This window comes from Oncorhynchus nerka, linkage group LG3 (genome assembly GCF_034236695.1).
Source record: "Oncorhynchus nerka isolate Pitt River linkage group LG3, Oner_Uvic_2.0, whole genome shotgun sequence".
Lineage (NCBI taxonomy): Eukaryota > Metazoa > Chordata > Actinopteri > Salmoniformes > Salmonidae > Oncorhynchus > Oncorhynchus nerka.
In genome coordinates this window covers 60,845,841-60,865,290 of record NC_088398.1, presented here as the reverse complement: position 1 = coordinate 60,865,290, position 19,450 = coordinate 60,845,841, and the positions used below count along the sequence as shown (strand labels likewise).

Genomic DNA, 19,450 nt, shown 5'->3' with positions numbered 1-19,450 from the left:
CTGAAAGTTATAGTCAATCAATAACAACATTTACCTGGAGCTAACTGAAAGTCATAGTCAATCAATAACAACATTTACCTGGAGCTAGCAATCAATAACAACATTTAAAGTTATAGTCAATCAATAACAACATTTACCTGGAGCTAACTGAAAGTCATCAGTCAATCAATAACAACATTTACCTGGAGCTAACTGAAAGTCATAGTCAATCAATAACAACATTTACCTGGAGCTAACTGAAAGTCATAGTCAATCAATAACAACATTTACCTGGAGCTAACTGAAAGTCATAGTCAATCAATAACAACATTTACCTGGAGCTAACTGAAAGTCATAGTCAATCAATAACAACATTTACCTGGAGCTAACTGAAAGTCATAGTCAATCAATAACAACATTTACCTGGAGCTAACTGAAAGTCATAGTCAATCAATAACAACATTTACCTGGAGCTAACTGAAAGTCATAGTCAATCAATAACAACATTTACCTGGAGCTAACTGAAAGTCATAGTCAATCAATAACAACATTTACCTGGAGCTAACTGAAAGTCATAGTCAATCAATAACAACATTTACCTGGAGCTAGCTAAATCAATAACAACATTTACCTGGAGCTAACTGAAAGTCATAGTCAATCAATAACAACATTTACCTGGAGCTAACTGAAAGTCATAGTCAATCAATAACAACATTTACCTGGAATCAATAACAACATTTACCTGGAGCTAACTGAAAGTCATAGTCAATCAATAACAACATTTACCTGGAGCTAACTGAAAGTCATAGTCAATCAATAACAACATTTACCTGGAGCTAACTGAAAGTCATAGTCAATCAATAACAACATTTACCTGGAGCTAACTGAAAGTTATAGTCAATCAATAACAACATTTACCTGGAGCTAACTGAAAGTTATAGTCAATCAATAACAACATTTACCTGGAGCTAACTGAAAGTTATAGTCAATCAATAACAACATTTACCTGGAGCTAACTGAAAGTTATAGTCAATCAATAACAACATTTACCTGGAGCTAACTGAAAGTTATAGTCAATCAATAACAACATTTACCTGGAGCTAACTGAAAGTCATAGTCAATCAATAACAACATTTACCTGGAGCTAACTGAAAGTCATAGTCAATCAATAATAACAACATTTACCTGGAGCTAACTGAAAGTCATAGTCAATCAATAACAACATTTACCTGGAGCTAACTGAAAGTCATAGTCAATCAATAACAACATTTACCTGGAGCTAACTGAAAGTCATAGTCAATCAATAACAACATTTACCTGGAGCTAACTGAAAGTCATAGTCAATCAATAACAACATTTACCTGGAGCTAACTGAAAGTCAATCAATAGTTTACAATCAATAACAATAACAACATTTACCTGGAGCTAACTGAAAGTCATAGTCAATCAATAACAACATTTACCTGGAGCTAACTGAAAGTCATAGTCAATCAATAACAACATTTACCTGGAGCTAACTGAAAGTCATAGTCAATCAATAACAACATTTACCTGGAGCTAACTGAAAGTCATAGTCAATCAATAACAACATTTACCTGGAGCTAACTGAAAGTCATAGTCAATCAATAACAACATTTACCTGGAGCTAACTGAAAGTCATATAATCAATAACAACATTTACCTGTCAATCAATAATCAATATTTTTACCTGGAGCTAACTGAAAGTTATAGTCAATCAATAACAACATTTACCTGGAGCTAACTGAAAGTCATAGTCAATCAATAACAACATTTACCTGGAGCTAACTGAAAGTTATAGTCAATCAATAACAACATTTACCTGGAGCTAACTGAAAGTTATAGTCAATCAATAACAACATTTACCTGGAGCTAACTGAAAGTTATAGTCAATCAATAACAACATTTACCTGGAGCTAACTGAAAGTTATATAGTCAATCAATAACAACATTTACCTGGAGCTAACTGAAAGTCATAGTCAATCAATAACAACATTTACCTGGAGCTAACTGAAAGTCATAGTCAATCAATAACAACATTTACCTGGAGCTAACTGAAAGTTATAGTCAATCAATAACAACATTTACCTGGAGCTAACTGAAAGTCATAGTCAATCAATAACAACATTTACCTGGAGCTAACTGAAAGTCATAGTCAATCAATAACAACATTTACCTGGAGCTAACTGAAAGTTATAGTCAATCAATAACAACATTTACCTGGAGCTAACTGAAAGTTATAGTCAATCAATAACAACATTTACCTGGAGCTAACTGAAAGTTATAGTCAATCAATAACAACATTTACCTGGAGCTAACTGAAAGTTATAGTCAATCAATAACAACATTTACCTGGAGCTAACTGAAAGTTATAGTCAATCAATAACAACATTTACCTGGAGCTAACTGAAAGTTATAGTCAATCAATAACAACATTTACCTGGAGCTAACTGAAAGTTATAGTCAATCAATAACAACATTTACCTGGAGCTAACTGAAAGTTATAGTCAATCAATAACAACATTTACCTGGAGCTAACTGAAAGTTATAGTCAATCAATAACAACATTTACCTGGAGCTAACTGAAAGTTATAGTCAATCAATAACAACATTTACCTGGAGCTAACTGAAAGTTATAGTCAATCAATAACAACATTTACCTGGAGCTAACTGAAAGTTATAGTCAATCAATAACAACATTTACCTGGAGCTAACTGAAAGTTATAGTCAATCAATAACAACATTTACCTGGAGCTAACTGAAAGTTATAGTCAATCAATAACAACATTTACCTGGAGCTAACTGAAAGTTATAGTCAATCAATAACAACATTTACCTGGAGCTAACTGAAAGTCATAGCAATCAAACTGAAAGTCATAGTCAATAACAACATTTACCTGGAGCTAACTGAAAGTTATAGTCAATCAATAACAACATTTACCTGGAGCTAACTGAAAGTCATAGTCAATCAATAACAACATTTACCTGGAGCTAACTGAAAGTTATAGTCAATCAATAACAACATTTACCTGGAGCTAACTGAAAGTTATAGTCAATCAATAACAACATTTACCTGGAGCTAACTGAAAGTTATAGTCAATCAATAACAACATTTACCTGGAGCTAACTGAAAGTCATAGTCAATCAATAACAACATTTACCTGGAGCTAACTGAAAGTCATAGTCAATCAATAACAACATTTACCTGGAGCTAACTGAAAGTCAATAGGAGCTCAATCAATAATAACAACATTTACCTGGAGCTAACTGAAAGTCATAGTCAATCAATAACAACATTTACCTGGAGCTAACTGAAAGTCATAGTCAATCAATAACAACATTTACCTGGAGCTAACTGAAAGTCATAGTCAATCAATAACAACATTTACCTGGAGCTAACTGAAAGTTATAGTCAATCAATAACAACATTTACCTGGAGCTAACTGAAAGTTATAGTCAATCAATAACAACATTTACCTGGAGCTAACTGAAAGTCATAGTCAATCAATAACAACATTTACCTGGAGCTAACTGAAAGTCATAGTCAATCAATAACAACATTTACCTGGAGCTAACTGAAAGTTATAGTCAATCAATAACAACATTTACCTGGAGCTAACTGAAAGTCATAGTCAATCAATAACAACATTTACCTGGAGCTAACTGAAAGTCATAGTCAATCAATAACAACATTTACCTGGAGCTAACTGAAAGTCATAGTCAATCAATAACAACATTTACCTGGAGCTAACTGAAAGTCATAGTCAATCAATAACAACATTTACCTGGAGCTAACCGAAAGTCATAGTCAATCAATAACAACATTTACCTGGAGCTAACTGAAAGTCATAGTCAATCAATAACAACATTTACCTGGAGCTAACTGAAAGTCATAGTCAATCAATAACAACATTTACCTGGAGCTAACTGAAAGTCATAGTCAATCAATAACAACATTTACCTGGAGCTAACTGAAAGTCATCGTCAATCGATCAATAATAATAATAATACTTTTAGCAAAAGTGTTATATTTAATTTACAATCTGTAGAAACTATGAGAATAGAAAGGCTCAGAACTTTTGTGAAACATCACAGCTCAGTTGAAAAATATATAGCAAATAGAAATCCAAACTGGATGGTGTTAAGAGATAGACGGGAGGGGTTGAGTGGAGCTGAAGGGTGGGAATAATAACAACAAGTTAACTATTGTAAAATATACTGTGTCCATAAAATGTATATAGGTTCAGAACTTTTGTGAAACAGCACATTTAAAAAAATATGGCAAATAGAACTGGATGGTCTTCGGAGGAAGGGGTTGAGGGTAGCTTAAAAACCCTGCCGCCCCAAATAATAATTTATATATACAGTGCCTTCCGAAAGTATTCAGACCACTTGACCTTTTCCACATTTTGTTACATTAGACTTATTCTAAAATTGATTAAAATGTCCCCCCCCCCCTCAATCTGGCGGCAGGGTAGCCTAGTGGTAAGAGCGTTGGACTAGTAACCGAAAGGTTGCAAGTTCAAATCCCCGAGCTGACAAGGTACAAATCTGTTGTTCTGCCCCTGAACAGGCAGTTAACCCACTGTTCCTAGGCCGTCATTGAAAATAAGAATTTGTTCTTAACTGACTTGCCTAGTTAAAGGTCAAATAAAAAATAAAAAACATCTACACACAATATCCCATAAAAAAGCAGGTTTTTAGAATTTTTTGCTAATTTATAAAAAGTAAAACCCTGAAATAATGCATTTGAGCCAATCAGTTGAGTTGTGACAAGCTATGCATGGTATACCGAATCCAAGTCCATATTATGACAAAAATATGTCACTAAAGCACCTTATACCACCCACCACTGCGACTTGTATGCTCTAGTCGGCTGGCCCTCGCTACATATTCGTCGCCAGACCCACTGGCTCCAGGTCATCTACAAGTCCATGCTAGGTAAAGCTCCGCCTTATCTCAGTTCACTGGTCACGATGGCAACACCCATCCGTAGCACGCGCTCCAGCAGGTGTATCTCACTGATCATCCCTAAAGCAAACACCTCATTTGGCCGCCTTTCGTTCCAGTTCTCTGCTGCCTGTGACTGGAACGAATTGCAAAAATCGCTGAAGTTGGAGACTTTTATCTCCCTCACCAACTTCAAACATCTGCTATCTGAGCAGCTAACCGATCGCTGCAGCTGTACATAGTCTATCGGTAAATAGCCCACCCATTTTTACCTACCTCATCCCCATACTGTTTTTATTGATCTACTTTTCTGCTCTTTTGCACACCAATATCTCTACCTGTACATGACCATCTGATCATTTATCACTCCAGTGTTAATCTGCAAAATTGTAATTATTCGCCTACCTCATGCCTTTTGCACACATTGTATATAGACTCCCCCTTTTTTTTCCTACTGTGTTATTGACTTGTTAATTGTTTACTCCATGTGTAACTCTGTGTTGTCTGTTCACACTGCTATGCTTTATCTTGGCCAGGTCGCAGTTGCAAATGAGAACTTGTTCTCAACTAGCCTACCTGGTTAAATAAAGGTGAAATTAAAAAATACATTTTAAAAAACAGCTCAAATAAGCAAAAATAACAGTCCATCATTACTTTAAGACATTAAGGTTAGTCAATCCGGAACATTTCAAGAACTTTGAAAGTGTCTTCAAGTGGAGTCGCAAAATCCATCAAGCGCTATGATGAAACTGGCGCTCATGAAGACCGCCACAGGAATGGAAGACCCAGAGTTACCTCTGCTGAAGAGGATAAGTTCATTAGAGTTACCAGCCTCAGAAATTGCAGCCCAAATAAATGCTTCACAGAGTTCAAGTAACAGACATCTCAACATCAACTGTTCAGAGGAGACTGCGTGAATCAGGCCTTCATGGTTGAATTGCTGCAAAGACACCACTACTAAAGGACACCAATAAGAAGAAGAGACTTGCTTGGGCCAAGAAACTCAGCAATGGACATTAGACCGGCGGAAATCTGTCCTTTGGTCTGATGAGTCCAAATTTGAGATTTTCGGTTCCAAACGCGTGTCTTTGTGAGACGCAGAGTAGGTGAACGGATGATCTCCGCATGTGTGGTTCCCACTGTGAAGCATGGAGGAGGTGGTGTGATGTGTGAGGTGCTTTAATGGTAACAACGTCTGTGATTTGTTTAGAATTCAAGGCACACTTAACCAGCATAGCTACCACAGCATTCTGCAGTGATACGCCATCCTATCTGGTTTGCGCTTAGTGGGACTATCATTTGTTTATCAATAGGACAATGACCCAAAACACCTCCAGGCTGTGTAAGGGCTATTTGACCAAGAAGGAGAGTGATGGAGTGCTGCATCAGATGTCCTGGCCTCCACAATCACCCGACCTCAACCCAATTGAGATGGTTTAGGATGAATTGGACCGTGGAGTGAAGGAAAAGCAGCCAACAAGTGCTCAACCTATGTGGGAAAGACGGTTGGAAAAGCATACCTCATGAAGCTGGTTGAGAGAATGCCAAGAGTGTGCACAGCTGTCATCAAGGCACAGGGTGGCTACTTTGAAGAATCTCATTTGTGAAACACTTTTTTGGTTACTACATGATTCCATATGTGTTCTTTTATAGTTGATGTCTTAACTATTATTCTACAATGTAGAACATTGTGAAAATAAAGAATGAATGAGTTGGTGTCCAAACTTTTGCCTGGTACTGTAATTTATATATATATATATATAAATAAACTATTATATACATTTTTTGTTTTGTTTTATATAAATATAAATATAAATACATACATATGGAGGATTGGAAATGATGCAGACATTTACATTGATGGAATCTACACTCTATCTGCAATATTAAAGCAGATCTACCCCTAATACATAAAAAAATAAAAATAACACACAGGAGAGAGAACAGTTGCCATAGCACACAAGGAACAGTTGCTATAGCAATCCCTGCCAACCTCTGCTCCCATAAAACTGAATTGAGAACAGTTATACACCATTATTAGATATTCTCTTGGAGTTCGCTATGGCTACTGTTCCTCCCACATCTACTAATCTCACTCAGAAATGAAACCAGGAGAAATAGCCTATTGGTGATGCTTTATTTTACTGTCACCTAATTACACATTCTCATTCAATGGTTTTTCTTTATTTGTACTATTTTCTACATTGTAAAACAATAGTGAAGACATAACTATGAAATAACATATATAGAATCATGTAGTAAGCAAAAGTGTTAAACAAATCAAAATATATTTGATATATTTGAGATTCTTCAAAGTAGTCACCGTTTGCCTTGACAGCTTTGCACACTCTTGGCATTCTCTCAACCAGCTTCACGTGGAATGCTTTTCCAACAGTCTTTCCCACATACGCTGAGCACTTGTTGGCTGCTTTTCCTTCACGCTGCAGTGCAACTCATCCCAAACAATCCCATTTGGGTTGACGTTGATTGAGGTCGGGGGATTGTGGAGGCCGGGTCAGCTGACGCAGCACTCCATCACTCTCCGGCTTGGTCAAACAGTCCTTACACAACCTGTAGGTGTGACTTGAATTCTAAATAAAATCACAGACAGTGTCCTTAGCAAAGCACCCCCACACCTCCTCCTCCATGCTTCACGGTGGGAACCACACATGCAGAGATCATCTGTTCACCTACTCTGCATCTCACAAAGACACGGCGGCAATTTGACCATGAAGGCCTGATTCATGTAGTCTCCTCTGAACAGTTGATGTTGAGATGTGTCTGTTACTTGAACTTTGTGAAGCATTTATTTGGGCTGCAATTTCTGAGGCTGGCAACTCTGGGTCTTCTTTTCCTGTGGCGGTCCTCATGAGAGCCAGTTTCATCATTGTTTATTTTGATTTATTTACCAGGAAGGGCTCATTGAGATTTAAAATCTCTTTTTAAGAGCGTCCTGGCCAAGATAGGCTGCACCAAGTCATTACAAAAATTACAGACAAACATGAAAAACTACAAGTAATCTAGTAAAAACCATAGAATTCACACGAGTATAACAAAATCAAAAACAGCAAATTAAAAACATTGACAGGTGAGGGAATCAGCCTCAAGATCATTCATCAGTGATTTGAAAACACCAATCGGGACAAGTTCTTCCAGTTTAAAAGTATTTTGTAAGGCGTTCCAAGACGATGGCGCAGAGTACATAAAGCCCTTTTACCAAATTCAGTTTGGACATTTGGAACAGTTAGCAGGATAAAGTCCAGCGAACGAAGAGAGTACCCACCACATTTCTGAACAATAAAAATGCCCAAATAAAAAGGTAGTAAACCCAAAATGGCTTTGTAAATAAAAGTATACCAGTGCCTGAGCCTACGAGTGACTAGAGAAGGTCAGCCAACCCTCGTATACAAAGTGCAGTGGTGCGTAAGGGTTTTGCAGTTTAAAATAAATCTCAAAGTGCCATGGTAAAGGGTGTCAATTGATCTCAAACACTTCATATATAAAATATCCCCATAGTCTAGTAAAGGCATACATGTAGCTGATACTAGCCTCCTGGCTTCAAAAGAAAAACAGGCCTTATTCCTAAAATAAAATCCCAATTTCAGCTTAAAAATTTCTGTAAATTGTTGAATATGCAATTTAAAAGAGAGGCCATCATCAATTAAAATTCCAATATATTTATATGAGGTTACAACCTCAATCTCCTTGCCCTGACAGGTAGTAATATGTGAAAGGTTCAGAGGTCTATTTCTTGATTTAAAAAAATCATTTATATAAATAGTGAATAAGAGAGGGCCAAGTACAGAGCCTTGGGGCACACCATTATTAACAGACATAAGCCCATCAAATTGAGTTGTATCAGACAGATAGTTAGCAAACCATGCAACTGCTTGCTCTGAAAGACCTACACTCGACAATCTCTGCCTTAGTATAGCATGATCAACTGTATCAAAAGCCTTAGAGAGATCAATAAAAAGTGAGACACAGTGCTGTTTTTTGTCAAGGGCTTCAGTGATATCATTTAAAACCTTCATGGCTGCTGTAATTGTGCTATGCTTCTTCCTGAAGCCTGATTGGTACATTGATAAAATAGAGTTAGTAAATAAAAACTCTTTGCGCTTGATAGATTTTGCGACTCCACTTGAAGAAACTTTCAAAGGTCTTGAAATTTTACGGATTGACTGACCTTTATGTCTTAAAGTAATAATGGACTGTCGTTTCTCTTTGCTTATTTGAGCTGTTCTTGCCATAATATGGACTTGGTTTTTTACCAAATAGGGCTATCTTCTGTATACCACCCTACCTTGTCACAACACAACTGATTGGCTCGAATGCATTAAGAAGGAAAGAAATTCCACAAATTTACTTTGAACAAGGCACACCTGTTAACTGAAATGCATTCCAGGTGACTACCTCATGAAGCTGGTTGAGAGAATGCTATGAGTGTGCAAAGCTGTCATCAAGGAAAAGGGTGCCTACTTTGAAGAATCTCGTATATGAAACATATTTTTCATTTGTTTAACACCTTTTTGGTTACTACATGATTCCATGTGTGTTATTTTATAGTTATGTCTTCACTATTATTCTACAATGTAGAAAATAGTGCAAATAAAGAAAAACCCTGAAATGAGTAGCTGTGTCCAAACTTTTGACTGGTACTGTATATTGAAATTGTATTGAATTTTGTTTCACTCACTTCTTCAGTTTCATATAGTTTTCATTGCCGGCTGGTCTGCACTCCGCTCTCTGTACCACCATGCCCTCCAGACTGATCTTATCTGAAACAAAGACAATACGTTTCCTTTAAGGACCCACACACATCAATAGCAGAATGCTGTTTTAAATCACAATGTATTCTTTCTTTCAATACAACAGGCCTAAGTGTTTTTTTCATATTCTTCAGCACCGTACTAAACATGCAGCCCAAATTATATTTGACTGAACTGAATCACTTGACTGAATCAGTAGAGAAACAGGTGAAATAGGTGGAACCACCCAAGTTGAGTACTCCACAGCCAACACTCCAAATCTCCATCAACTGCCACTGGACTGCTCATCAACAGCTTGCCATTTCAAAATGTAGTGATTCATCTATTTGGCGTTTTCTTTGTCATTGTGTGTGTGTGTGTGTGTGTGTGTGTGTGTGTAACTATCCTTGTGGGTACCAGAAGTCCTCACAAGGATAGTAAAACAAGGAAAATTCAGACAAATAGGAAGGCATAGTTTTATGGGGTTAAGGTTAGGCTTAAGGTTATGGTTAGGTTAAGAAAAATTGGATTTTGGATGGGAATCAATTCTTTGGTCCCTATAAGGATAGCAAAACAAAATTGTGTGTGTGTGTATATGTGTGTGTGTGTGTCTAACAAGGGGGCCAGGATAGGTTCACACAATTGTATGAGACACTGTCATACAGAGATAAATAGTACACTCTGTCCAGACTGTCCAACAAATTCCAAACAGCCAACAACCACTGAAGTCCAGTTGGTGTCTGTTTGTTGGCTAATCAGGTTTTGTTCTACTGAGAAAATGTCCAGTTAGTGTTTGTTGGTGCAATTACAAATCTGTGCACTTTTACCAGGTGGCTCCAGAGAAATCACGTCAGTCAATCCAATGTCACAGATCTCACGCACTCACTAATATCCATTCCTCATCTTTTTCACAAATGGATGCATTATGTGCAATTATTGCATGATAAGGGCTGAAACACTTGTCAGCGCATCTCCCTAAACACACAAACGCATTTCTCAACTTCAGAGCAGCCTGCCTCCATCTCCCCCTCTAGTCACTCACAGGCCCCTGGCAGGGATCATCTGGGGCAGGGCCGTATGGGAGAGAATAGTATACTGTAGATCTCCCCTCTACCTCATTTTCTCCACTCAAGGCTCCCTTACGCTCTTCCAGTTCTCTTTTTCAACCTATCCCCTACTCTATACCTCTCTCACCAGTCTGCTCATGCCTCTTCTCCTGTAGGGTTGTATAAGACTGGGAGTTTTGAGGGTTTATGTCTGTTTAGTGTCCAGTCTGCTCATGCCTCTTCTCCTGTAGGGTTGTATAAGACTGGGAGTTTTGAGGGTTTATGTCTGTTTAGTGTGGAATGAATTAGGATAAAAACTTGTAGGTCCCAAGGGACACTGGTATGTAGGAGAGCAAAGCTGCACATGCAGAGAAGGAGACAGAGATGGGAAGGAAGCAGAAAGAAAAGAGAACAGAATGAGAGGAGGAGGAGGGCACAGTGAGAGGTGGAATGGCCACAGCATTTGTTGCTCAAGGCTGTCGTGCTAAGAGGGAGAGGAACAGGAGGAGAGAGAACGGGAGGAGAGAGAAGAGGAGAAAGAAGGGTGAGAAGGTCAAGCTACCGCCCACTCATCTTCTCCCACCATCTCTAACCTCTTATCTTCTCTAAGGACCCTCCATCTAAAAAGCACACACTCTCACCCCCCCCTCCCACTGATATTCCCTAGACACTTCCCTCTGTATCTGAATATTCCAGGAGCCTTCAGATTTCTCAAGCCTCTGGTGAATTTCAGATAGACGCTAGACTACCAAAAACCCTCAGATAGAAAAGTGGCTAGGGGAGGAGGAATGTGTTCGTAAATTGCAGTAATCATCCTTGAGGGGACAGAACAGCGACAAAGCCTGTAAAAAGAAAAAAAGAGAGACAGAGGAGAGAGAAAGAAAGAAAGGAGAGTGAGAACCTGAGAGGAAACCTGTTGACTAGATCGATTACTACTATCAGCCGCGTACAGGAATCTTTCAGACCACCACGGTAGTCTCTAATCTTAACCTTACGTCAAAAACAAACACCTTATGAACCTGCTCATTAATGATGGCCCCATTGCGGTTTTTGTGCTATTGATAATCCACACCACACTTTTACTATACCACACAACACAGCCTTGGAAAAGCAGCCAAACATGTCTCAATAGTGGAGGAGATGTAAGCTGACTGCATGCCCAAAGCCATCTCCCTGTGACCACCAGATCTATAAATGACTTCCCATGTGGGGGGGGGGGACACTTAAATATGATGAGGATACGTAATACTATAGAACCACTAATCTCTCCACAGCCTGGTAGGGCATTCAGAAGGGAGAGAGAATACATCTTTATCAACAATCTGTTGTGAGGGGTTATTCATTTACTTCATTACCTGTATAAAACCCACCGGAGGATATTTTCAGCACCGTTAGTGGAGATATTTGCCCAAATATAACCAACATCAAAGTGTTTTGACATAGAGAACACATGTGACTAATTGGGTTTGAACCTGGGTTGTCTGTACAGCCCTAAACCGTGTTAGCCTGCTGAGCTAAAGGCCAGTCATTAGCTTAGGGAGCCTTATGCAAGTCTACAGGTCTCAGGCAAGGTTACCTAACCACCTCTGCCACACACACACCATCTATGTTCCTCAAGGCTACTGTTGCTATGCCAGCTTCACTGCAGTTTGTGATATAACGTTACAGCTCTGACTTGGCCAGCAGCATTATGAATAACTCAACATCTTTAATGAATAGAGACAGTGATTTTACTGATGGAAATCCCCATTACTGCGCTCATTACTGCGCTCATTAAAAAGAAAAAGAAATCAAATAGATTCCAACATGATGTTGAACAATTATCTCAGGTAATGATGGTGTGATAGGGCTGTGAAGGAGCGCAGGTCATCCACCCACCCACCCACCCACCCACCATCCCCTCTCCGCTGTTCCACTGCCTCGTTTGCAATGCTAATGCGGGGATGATTCCATTAATCACATCATGATTAAAAAGCACCACGATACGGTCGAGCCGCCTCGTTGATCGCCGATGTGTCACAGACGTCACCGTGGTGAGCCATCACTCTGGGATCATACGCTCATAGACAACTCGGAACCTCCCAATTAAAATTAAAATGTTTTTTTGCATAATGCTTCCTATTGGTTGATTCTGATACTCTGAGCTAAATCTTTCTTCAACGAGTTTAAGTCGAAAATGTCACCGTTATCGGTGTCACCGTTATTTATACACTGTTACGGATACAGTTATCCTGTGTGTGTGTGTATCCTGTGTGTGTGTTTCTTTTCTCTCCTTCTCCCCTCACAGGTGAAAACCATCACTCCCCAATCAGTCAACAATCAATCATCAATCAGAAGACACACCTCCTCCTACTTCCTATCCTATCACAGTTCCTTCCCCATGGTTTAAAAACCCCATCATTTGTTTGTTCTAGAGCAATCTCTAGCTCAATCTCTCTGTAAATGCCATGTCTGTAGGTCTCTGTGTTTCACTCTCGCTTTGTGTCTTAACCTCTCTTTTGTTTAAGCACCTCATAGCACTTTGTCATCACCTGTGAGTATTGTTTTTAGTTATGGTGTTGGTTTGTTGCTGGTGGGAAAAGGGGGAAACCAAGACAAGTCGCCCATGGGCATACACTACCCGTAGGTGGACTGTGTTAAATACACTAGTTAGAACTGGGCGGACCACCAACTGTATTTTTGGTTAGTTAGTTAGCTGTTGTTAAAGTAGGCTAGTCTAGCTTAGGGGTGTTTTTGAATACTTATTGTTTCTTTCCTTGGGTCCAGCTCAGCCCCTTTTCCTGCTCCCCCCATTACCGTGTGTTTATAAATAAACCTAGAGTTTGACGGTAGATTTCTGTTGTCGTGGTTATTTCGTGCACACTTTTACTTTGTCACAATAATAATTTGCATGAGTTATGTTACGGGTCTCATTACCATCCCCCCTAGACTGTCGGGCCAAAAGGGATTCGTAACATACACACACACACAATTAACTGAATGGAAAGGTTTGTCAGACTGCCACACTGATTGTCCACAGGTACATCTATTTAAGGGGTTGAGTGAATGGAAGTTGTGCCTCCACTTCTGGAGACAGCAGAGTGGTATTCTATTGGATAGGTTGTCTCTCTGTCGAGAGTGTGTGGGGAATGCTCTACACCTGGATTCTGGGGTGATTGTTTGGTTTAATTTAAATTTGAACACCAGCATTCACACACCAGAGCTTTATGTATAACTATAGACAGCCCCCAAAAACAGACTTCACACTGAGAGAAAATACATCCCCCTTGTTAGATACACACACACAACCTGACATCGATGTCACTATTTACTTCAATTAGACTTCTGCCCCCAAGGTAGAGTGTGTGTGTGTGATAGATGAAGGAAGAGAGAAGAGGGGGTCCCAGTAACATCACTGTCTGACTGACAGCCCATCACCTGCAGGACACACACACTCCCTCTGTTTCTCTCTCTCCCTTTCCTCAGGGACCAAACTGTCAATAAACACCCCCCCCCTACACTCTTAGATACCATGAGTGACATGAGTATACATTGTCCAGGCAGTTTGCCACAGTCAGTCAGCCCATGTAGAAAGAAACATTGTACTTACTTTTGGTCATGTAGTGTGTAATACAGTATGTGGACACCTGCTCGTTGAACATCCAAAATCATGGGAATTAATATGGCATTGGTCCCCCTTTGCTGCTATAACAGCCTCCATTCTTCTGGGAAGGCTTTCCACTAGATGTTGGAACATTGCTGCGGGGACTTGCTTCCATTCAGCCACAAGAGCATTAGTGAGGTCAGGCACTGACGTTGGGCGATTAGGCCTGGCTCACAGTCGGCATTCAAATTCATCCCAAAAGGTGTTCGATTGGGTTGAGGTCAGAGCTCTGTGCAGGCCAGTCAAGCTCTTCCACACAGATCTTGACAAACCATTTCTGTATAGACCTTGCTTTGTGCACAGGGCATTGTCATGCTGAAACAGGAAGGGCCTTCCCCAAACTGTTGCCACAGAGTTGGAAACACAGAAACGTCTAGAATGTTATTGCATGCTGTAGCGTTAAGATTTCCCTTCACTGGAGCTAAGGGGCCTAGCCCTAACCATGAAAAACAACCCCAGACCTATATTTCTCCTCCACCAAACTTTAAAGTTGGCACTATGCATTGGGGCAGGTAGTGTTCTCCTGGCTTCCGCCAAACCCATATTAGTTCGCAGGACTGCCAGATGGTGAAGCGTGATTCATCGCTCCAGAGAACTCTATCAACTGCGCCAGAGCCGAATGGCGGCTAGCTTTACACCACTCCAGCCGATGCTTGGCATTGCGCATGGTGATCTTAGGCTTGTGTGTTGTCGCTCCGAGACATTTCCACTCCACAATAACAGCACTTACAGTTGACCGGGGCAGCTCTAGCAGAGCAGAAATTTGAGAAACTGACTTGTTAGAAAGGTTGCATCCTATGACGGTGCAACGTTAAATGTCACTGAGCTCTTCAATAAGGCCATTCTACTGCCAATGTTTGTCTGTGGAGATTGCATGGCAGTGTGCTCAATTTTATACACCTGTCACCAATGGGTAGGGTTGCAAAGGGTCGGAAACTTTCCGGTAAATTTCCTGAATATTTCCGGCAATTTTCCATGGGAAGTTAAGCACGGGAAATTGGGGAATTTTGTTTAAATTCTTCCAAAAAGTTAGCTTATAACAGTGAACCTTTTTTATGGGATACACATCAGGCAATTCTAGGTCTTGTGGCATATTTTGGTGAAACAATCCCCAATTCAATGAAATTGCAACTCTCTGCATGCACAGTGCATTCTTCCATCACATGTACAGTTGATTCTCAAGCTCTTGCACACTAATGAGATGCTATTGAGCCCACACTACCACACTGTCTGTGTGTTTGATTAAAATACTGGGTGGGGTGAATATATTTTATAGGACATACATGATTTTTTTGTTAACTAGTAAATAGTAGCCTACAGCAAAGTTTGTTTAAATAATTTCTAACTTGTTAACCATTTCTGCTAGTTAGTTTTTGCTACCATGTGGGTTTTAGCTTGCTTGCTTGAGCCTGCTAACTGAGGAGTGTTAATTCACCTGTTTCCATACATGTATTATTTTAAAACATTTAACTTACAAAGGAGTTGTTTAATCTAACTGATTATCTATTTATATGTACATGGAATTGTATTTTTATTTATTTTTTACAAAAAATATTCTAATCTTTATAGGAAAATGCAACGGACACTATCTGATATGTGGAAACATTTCACCGTAGCTAATGCAGAAGGAAAAGCTGTGTACATCTGCAAATACTGTGCCAAATCATATGTGAAGAATGCAGTATCATCTGGCCAAATGCATAAAGTTCCCTCAGAGCTCACAAGCAACATCTGACAAAAGTCCCTCTACTTTTATTCGAGGTGAAAATGATGAATCAGACACCTTATCGATAGCAACAGCTCATGGTCCTCCTGGAATCAGAAGTATTTTTTACTCAATAGAGGAACGTAGTCAGAGAAATGCTGATGAATGTCTTGCTCGAGCTGTGTATGCAACTGGTTCACCTCTGATGCTCACAGGCCATGTGTATTGGAAGAGATTTCTGAATGTTCTTCGCCCAGCATACACCCCTCCAACCAGACATGCTTTATCTACTCATTTGCTGGATGCAGAGTTCAACAGAGTTCAAGTGAAGGTCAAGCAAATCCTAGAGAAAGCAGACTGTGTTGCAATCATCTCTGATGGGTGGTTGAATGTTTGTGGGCAGATAATAATTAACTACATCATCTCCAGCCCTCAACCAGTATTCTACAAGAGCACAGACACACCGGTCTCTACATTGCAGATGAACTGAAGGCAGTCATCAATGACCTTGGACCACAGAAGGTATTTGCACTGGTGACAGACAATGCTGCGAACATGAAGGCTGCTTGGTCTAAAGTGAAGGAGTCCTACCCTCACATCACACCCGATGGCTGTGCTGCTCATACACTGATTCTGCTCCTCAAGGACATCATGGAGCTGAAAACAATGGATACACTACGAGAGCCAAGAAATGGTTAGGTATGTGAAGGGTCATCAAGTTATAGCAGCAATCTACCTCACCAAGCAAAGTGAGAAGAATAAGAGCACCACATTGAAGCTGCCCAGCAACACCCATTGGGGAGGTGTTGTCATCATGTTTGACAGCCTCCTGGACGGGAAGGAGTCTCTCAAGAAATGGCCATATCACAGTCTGCCGATATGGACAGCCCCATCAAGATGATCCTCCTGGATGATGCATTTTGGGAGAAAGTGGTAAGCAGCCTGAAACCTATAGCAGTAGCCATTGCACGGATTATGGGAGACAATGCCATCCTGTCTGATGTTCCGATTCTGCTTGCATATGTAAGAGAAGAAATCTGTACCTCCCTGCCCAATTCACTGTTGCTCCAAGCAGAGGAAACTGCAGTTATGAAATACAGTGGGGCAAAAAAGTATTTAGTCAGCCACCAATTGTGCATGTTCTCCCACTTAAAAAGATGAGAGAGGCCTGTAATTTTCATCATAGGTACGTACACTTCAACTATGACAGACAAAATGAGAAAAAAAATCCAGAAAATCCCATTGTAGGATTTTTTATGAATTTATTTGAAAATGGTGGTAAATAAGTATTTGGTCAATAACAAAAGTTTCTCAATACTTTGTTATATACCCTTTGTTGGCAATGACAGAGGTCAAACGTTTTCTGTAAGTCTTCACAAGGTTTTCACACACTGTTGCTGGTATTTTGGCCCATTCCTCCATGCAGATCTCCTCTAGAGCAGTGATGTTTTGGGGCTGTTGCTGGGCAACACAGACTTTCAACTCCCTCCAAAGATTTTCTATGGGGTTGAGATCTGGAGACTGGCTAGGCCACTCCAGGACCTTGAAATGCTTCTTACGAAGCCACTCCTTCGTTGCCCGGGCGGTGTGTTTGGGATCATTGTCATGCTGAAAGACCCAGCCACGTTTCATCTTCAATGCCCTTGCTGATGGAAGGAGGTTTTCACTCAAAATCTCAGGAAAATGGCCCTATTCATTCTTTCCTTTACACGGATCAGTCTTCCTGGTCCCTTTGCAGAAAAACAGCCCCAAAGCATGTTGTTTCCACCCCCATGCTTCACAGTAGGAATTGTGTTCTTTGGATGCAACTCAGCATTCTTTGTCCTCCAAACACGACGAGTTGAGTTTTTACCAAAAAGTTATCTGACCATATGACATTCTCCCAATCTTCTTCTGGATCATGCAAATGCTCTCCAGCAAACTTCAGACGGGCCTGGACATGTACTGGCTTAAGCAGGGGGACACATCTGACACTGCAGGATTTGAGTCCCTGGCGGCGTAGTGTGTTACTGATGGTAGGCTTTGTTACTTTGGTCCCAGCTCTCTGCAGGTCATTCACTAGATCCCTCCGTGTGGTTCTGGGATTTTTGCTCACCGTTCTTGTGATCATTTTGACCCCACGGGGTGAGATCTTGCGTGGAGCCCCAGATCGAGGGAGATTATCAGTGGTCTTGTATGTCTTCCATTTCCTAATAATTGCTCCCACAGTTGATTTCTTCAAACCAAGCTGCTTACCTATTGCAGGTTCAGTCTTCCCAGTCTGGTGCAGGTCTACAATTTTGTTTCTGGTGTCCTTTGACAGTTCTTTGGTCATGGCCATTTTGGAGTTTGGAGTGTGACTGTTTGAGGTTGTGGACAGGTGTCTTTTATACTGATAACAAGTTCAAAAAGGTGTCATTAATACAGGTAACGAGTGGAGGACAGAGGAGCCTCTTAAAGAAGTTACAGGTCTGTGAGAGCCAGAAATGTTGCTTGTTTGTAGGTGTCCAAATAGTTATTTTCCACCATAATTTGCAAATAAATTCATTAAAAATCCTACAATGTGATTTTCGGGATTTTTTTTCTCATTTTGTCTGTCATAGCTGAAGTGTACCTATGATGAAAATTACAGGCCGCTCATCTTTTTAAGTGGGAGAACTTGCACAATTGGTGGCTGACTAAATACTTTTTTGCCCCACTGTACATCAAAAAGCGTGAAGACTTCTGCCTGAAGCCCATACACGCTCCAGCGTAAATGTTGAACCCCAAGTATGCTGGCAAGAGCATCCTGTCTGGTGCAGAGCTCAACAAGGCCTATGGTGTCATCACTACCATGTCTCGCCACCTTGGCCTGGATGAGGACAAGGTTCTTAGCAGTCTGGCGATATACACTTCCAAGCAAGGGCTTTGTGATGGAAATGCAATATGGCAGTCTTCCCAACATATCTTATCAGCCACCTGGTAGAAGGGACTTTGTGGATCTGAGGCTCTTTCCCCTGTTGCCTCCATCATCCTCCAAATCCCACCAACATCAGCCGCCTCAGAGCGTAACTGGTCCTTGTTTGGGAACACACACACCAAAGCACACAACAGGCTGACCAATACAAGGGTTGAAAAAATGGTGGCCATCCGGGCAAATTCTAGGCTTTTTGAGTCTGACAACGAGCCATCCTCAACAAGGTTGTTAAGTGACAGTGAAGATGAGGCCTCAGAGTCTGATGTTCAAGAGGTGGACATTGAGGAGGTCCAGGGAGAAGACATGAAAGCCTGAGAGGAAAACAACCAAAGCTTTAGTTTCTAGACTATCATTTTACAGATGTTGAAAAAGTTTTTGGGAAATGCGATGGATCATTGGGGATCATTCAATATTTCATTTCTTTTG

At 40.3% G+C, this 19,450-nt stretch overlaps 1 protein-coding gene across 1 annotated transcript in view; it reads right to left on the bottom strand.

Moving 5' to 3' along the window:
* The window catches only part of LOC115115859 (general transcription factor IIF subunit 2), a 45,970-nt gene that overhangs the window by 7,250 nt on the left and 19,270 nt on the right, over positions 1-19,450 (bottom strand). Inside the window, exon 5 of the mRNA XM_029644345.2 lies at positions 9,644-9,725. Coding sequence (XP_029500205.1) covers positions 9,644-9,725 — 82 coding nt within the window. The remainder of the gene's footprint in view (positions 1-9,643; positions 9,726-19,450) is intronic.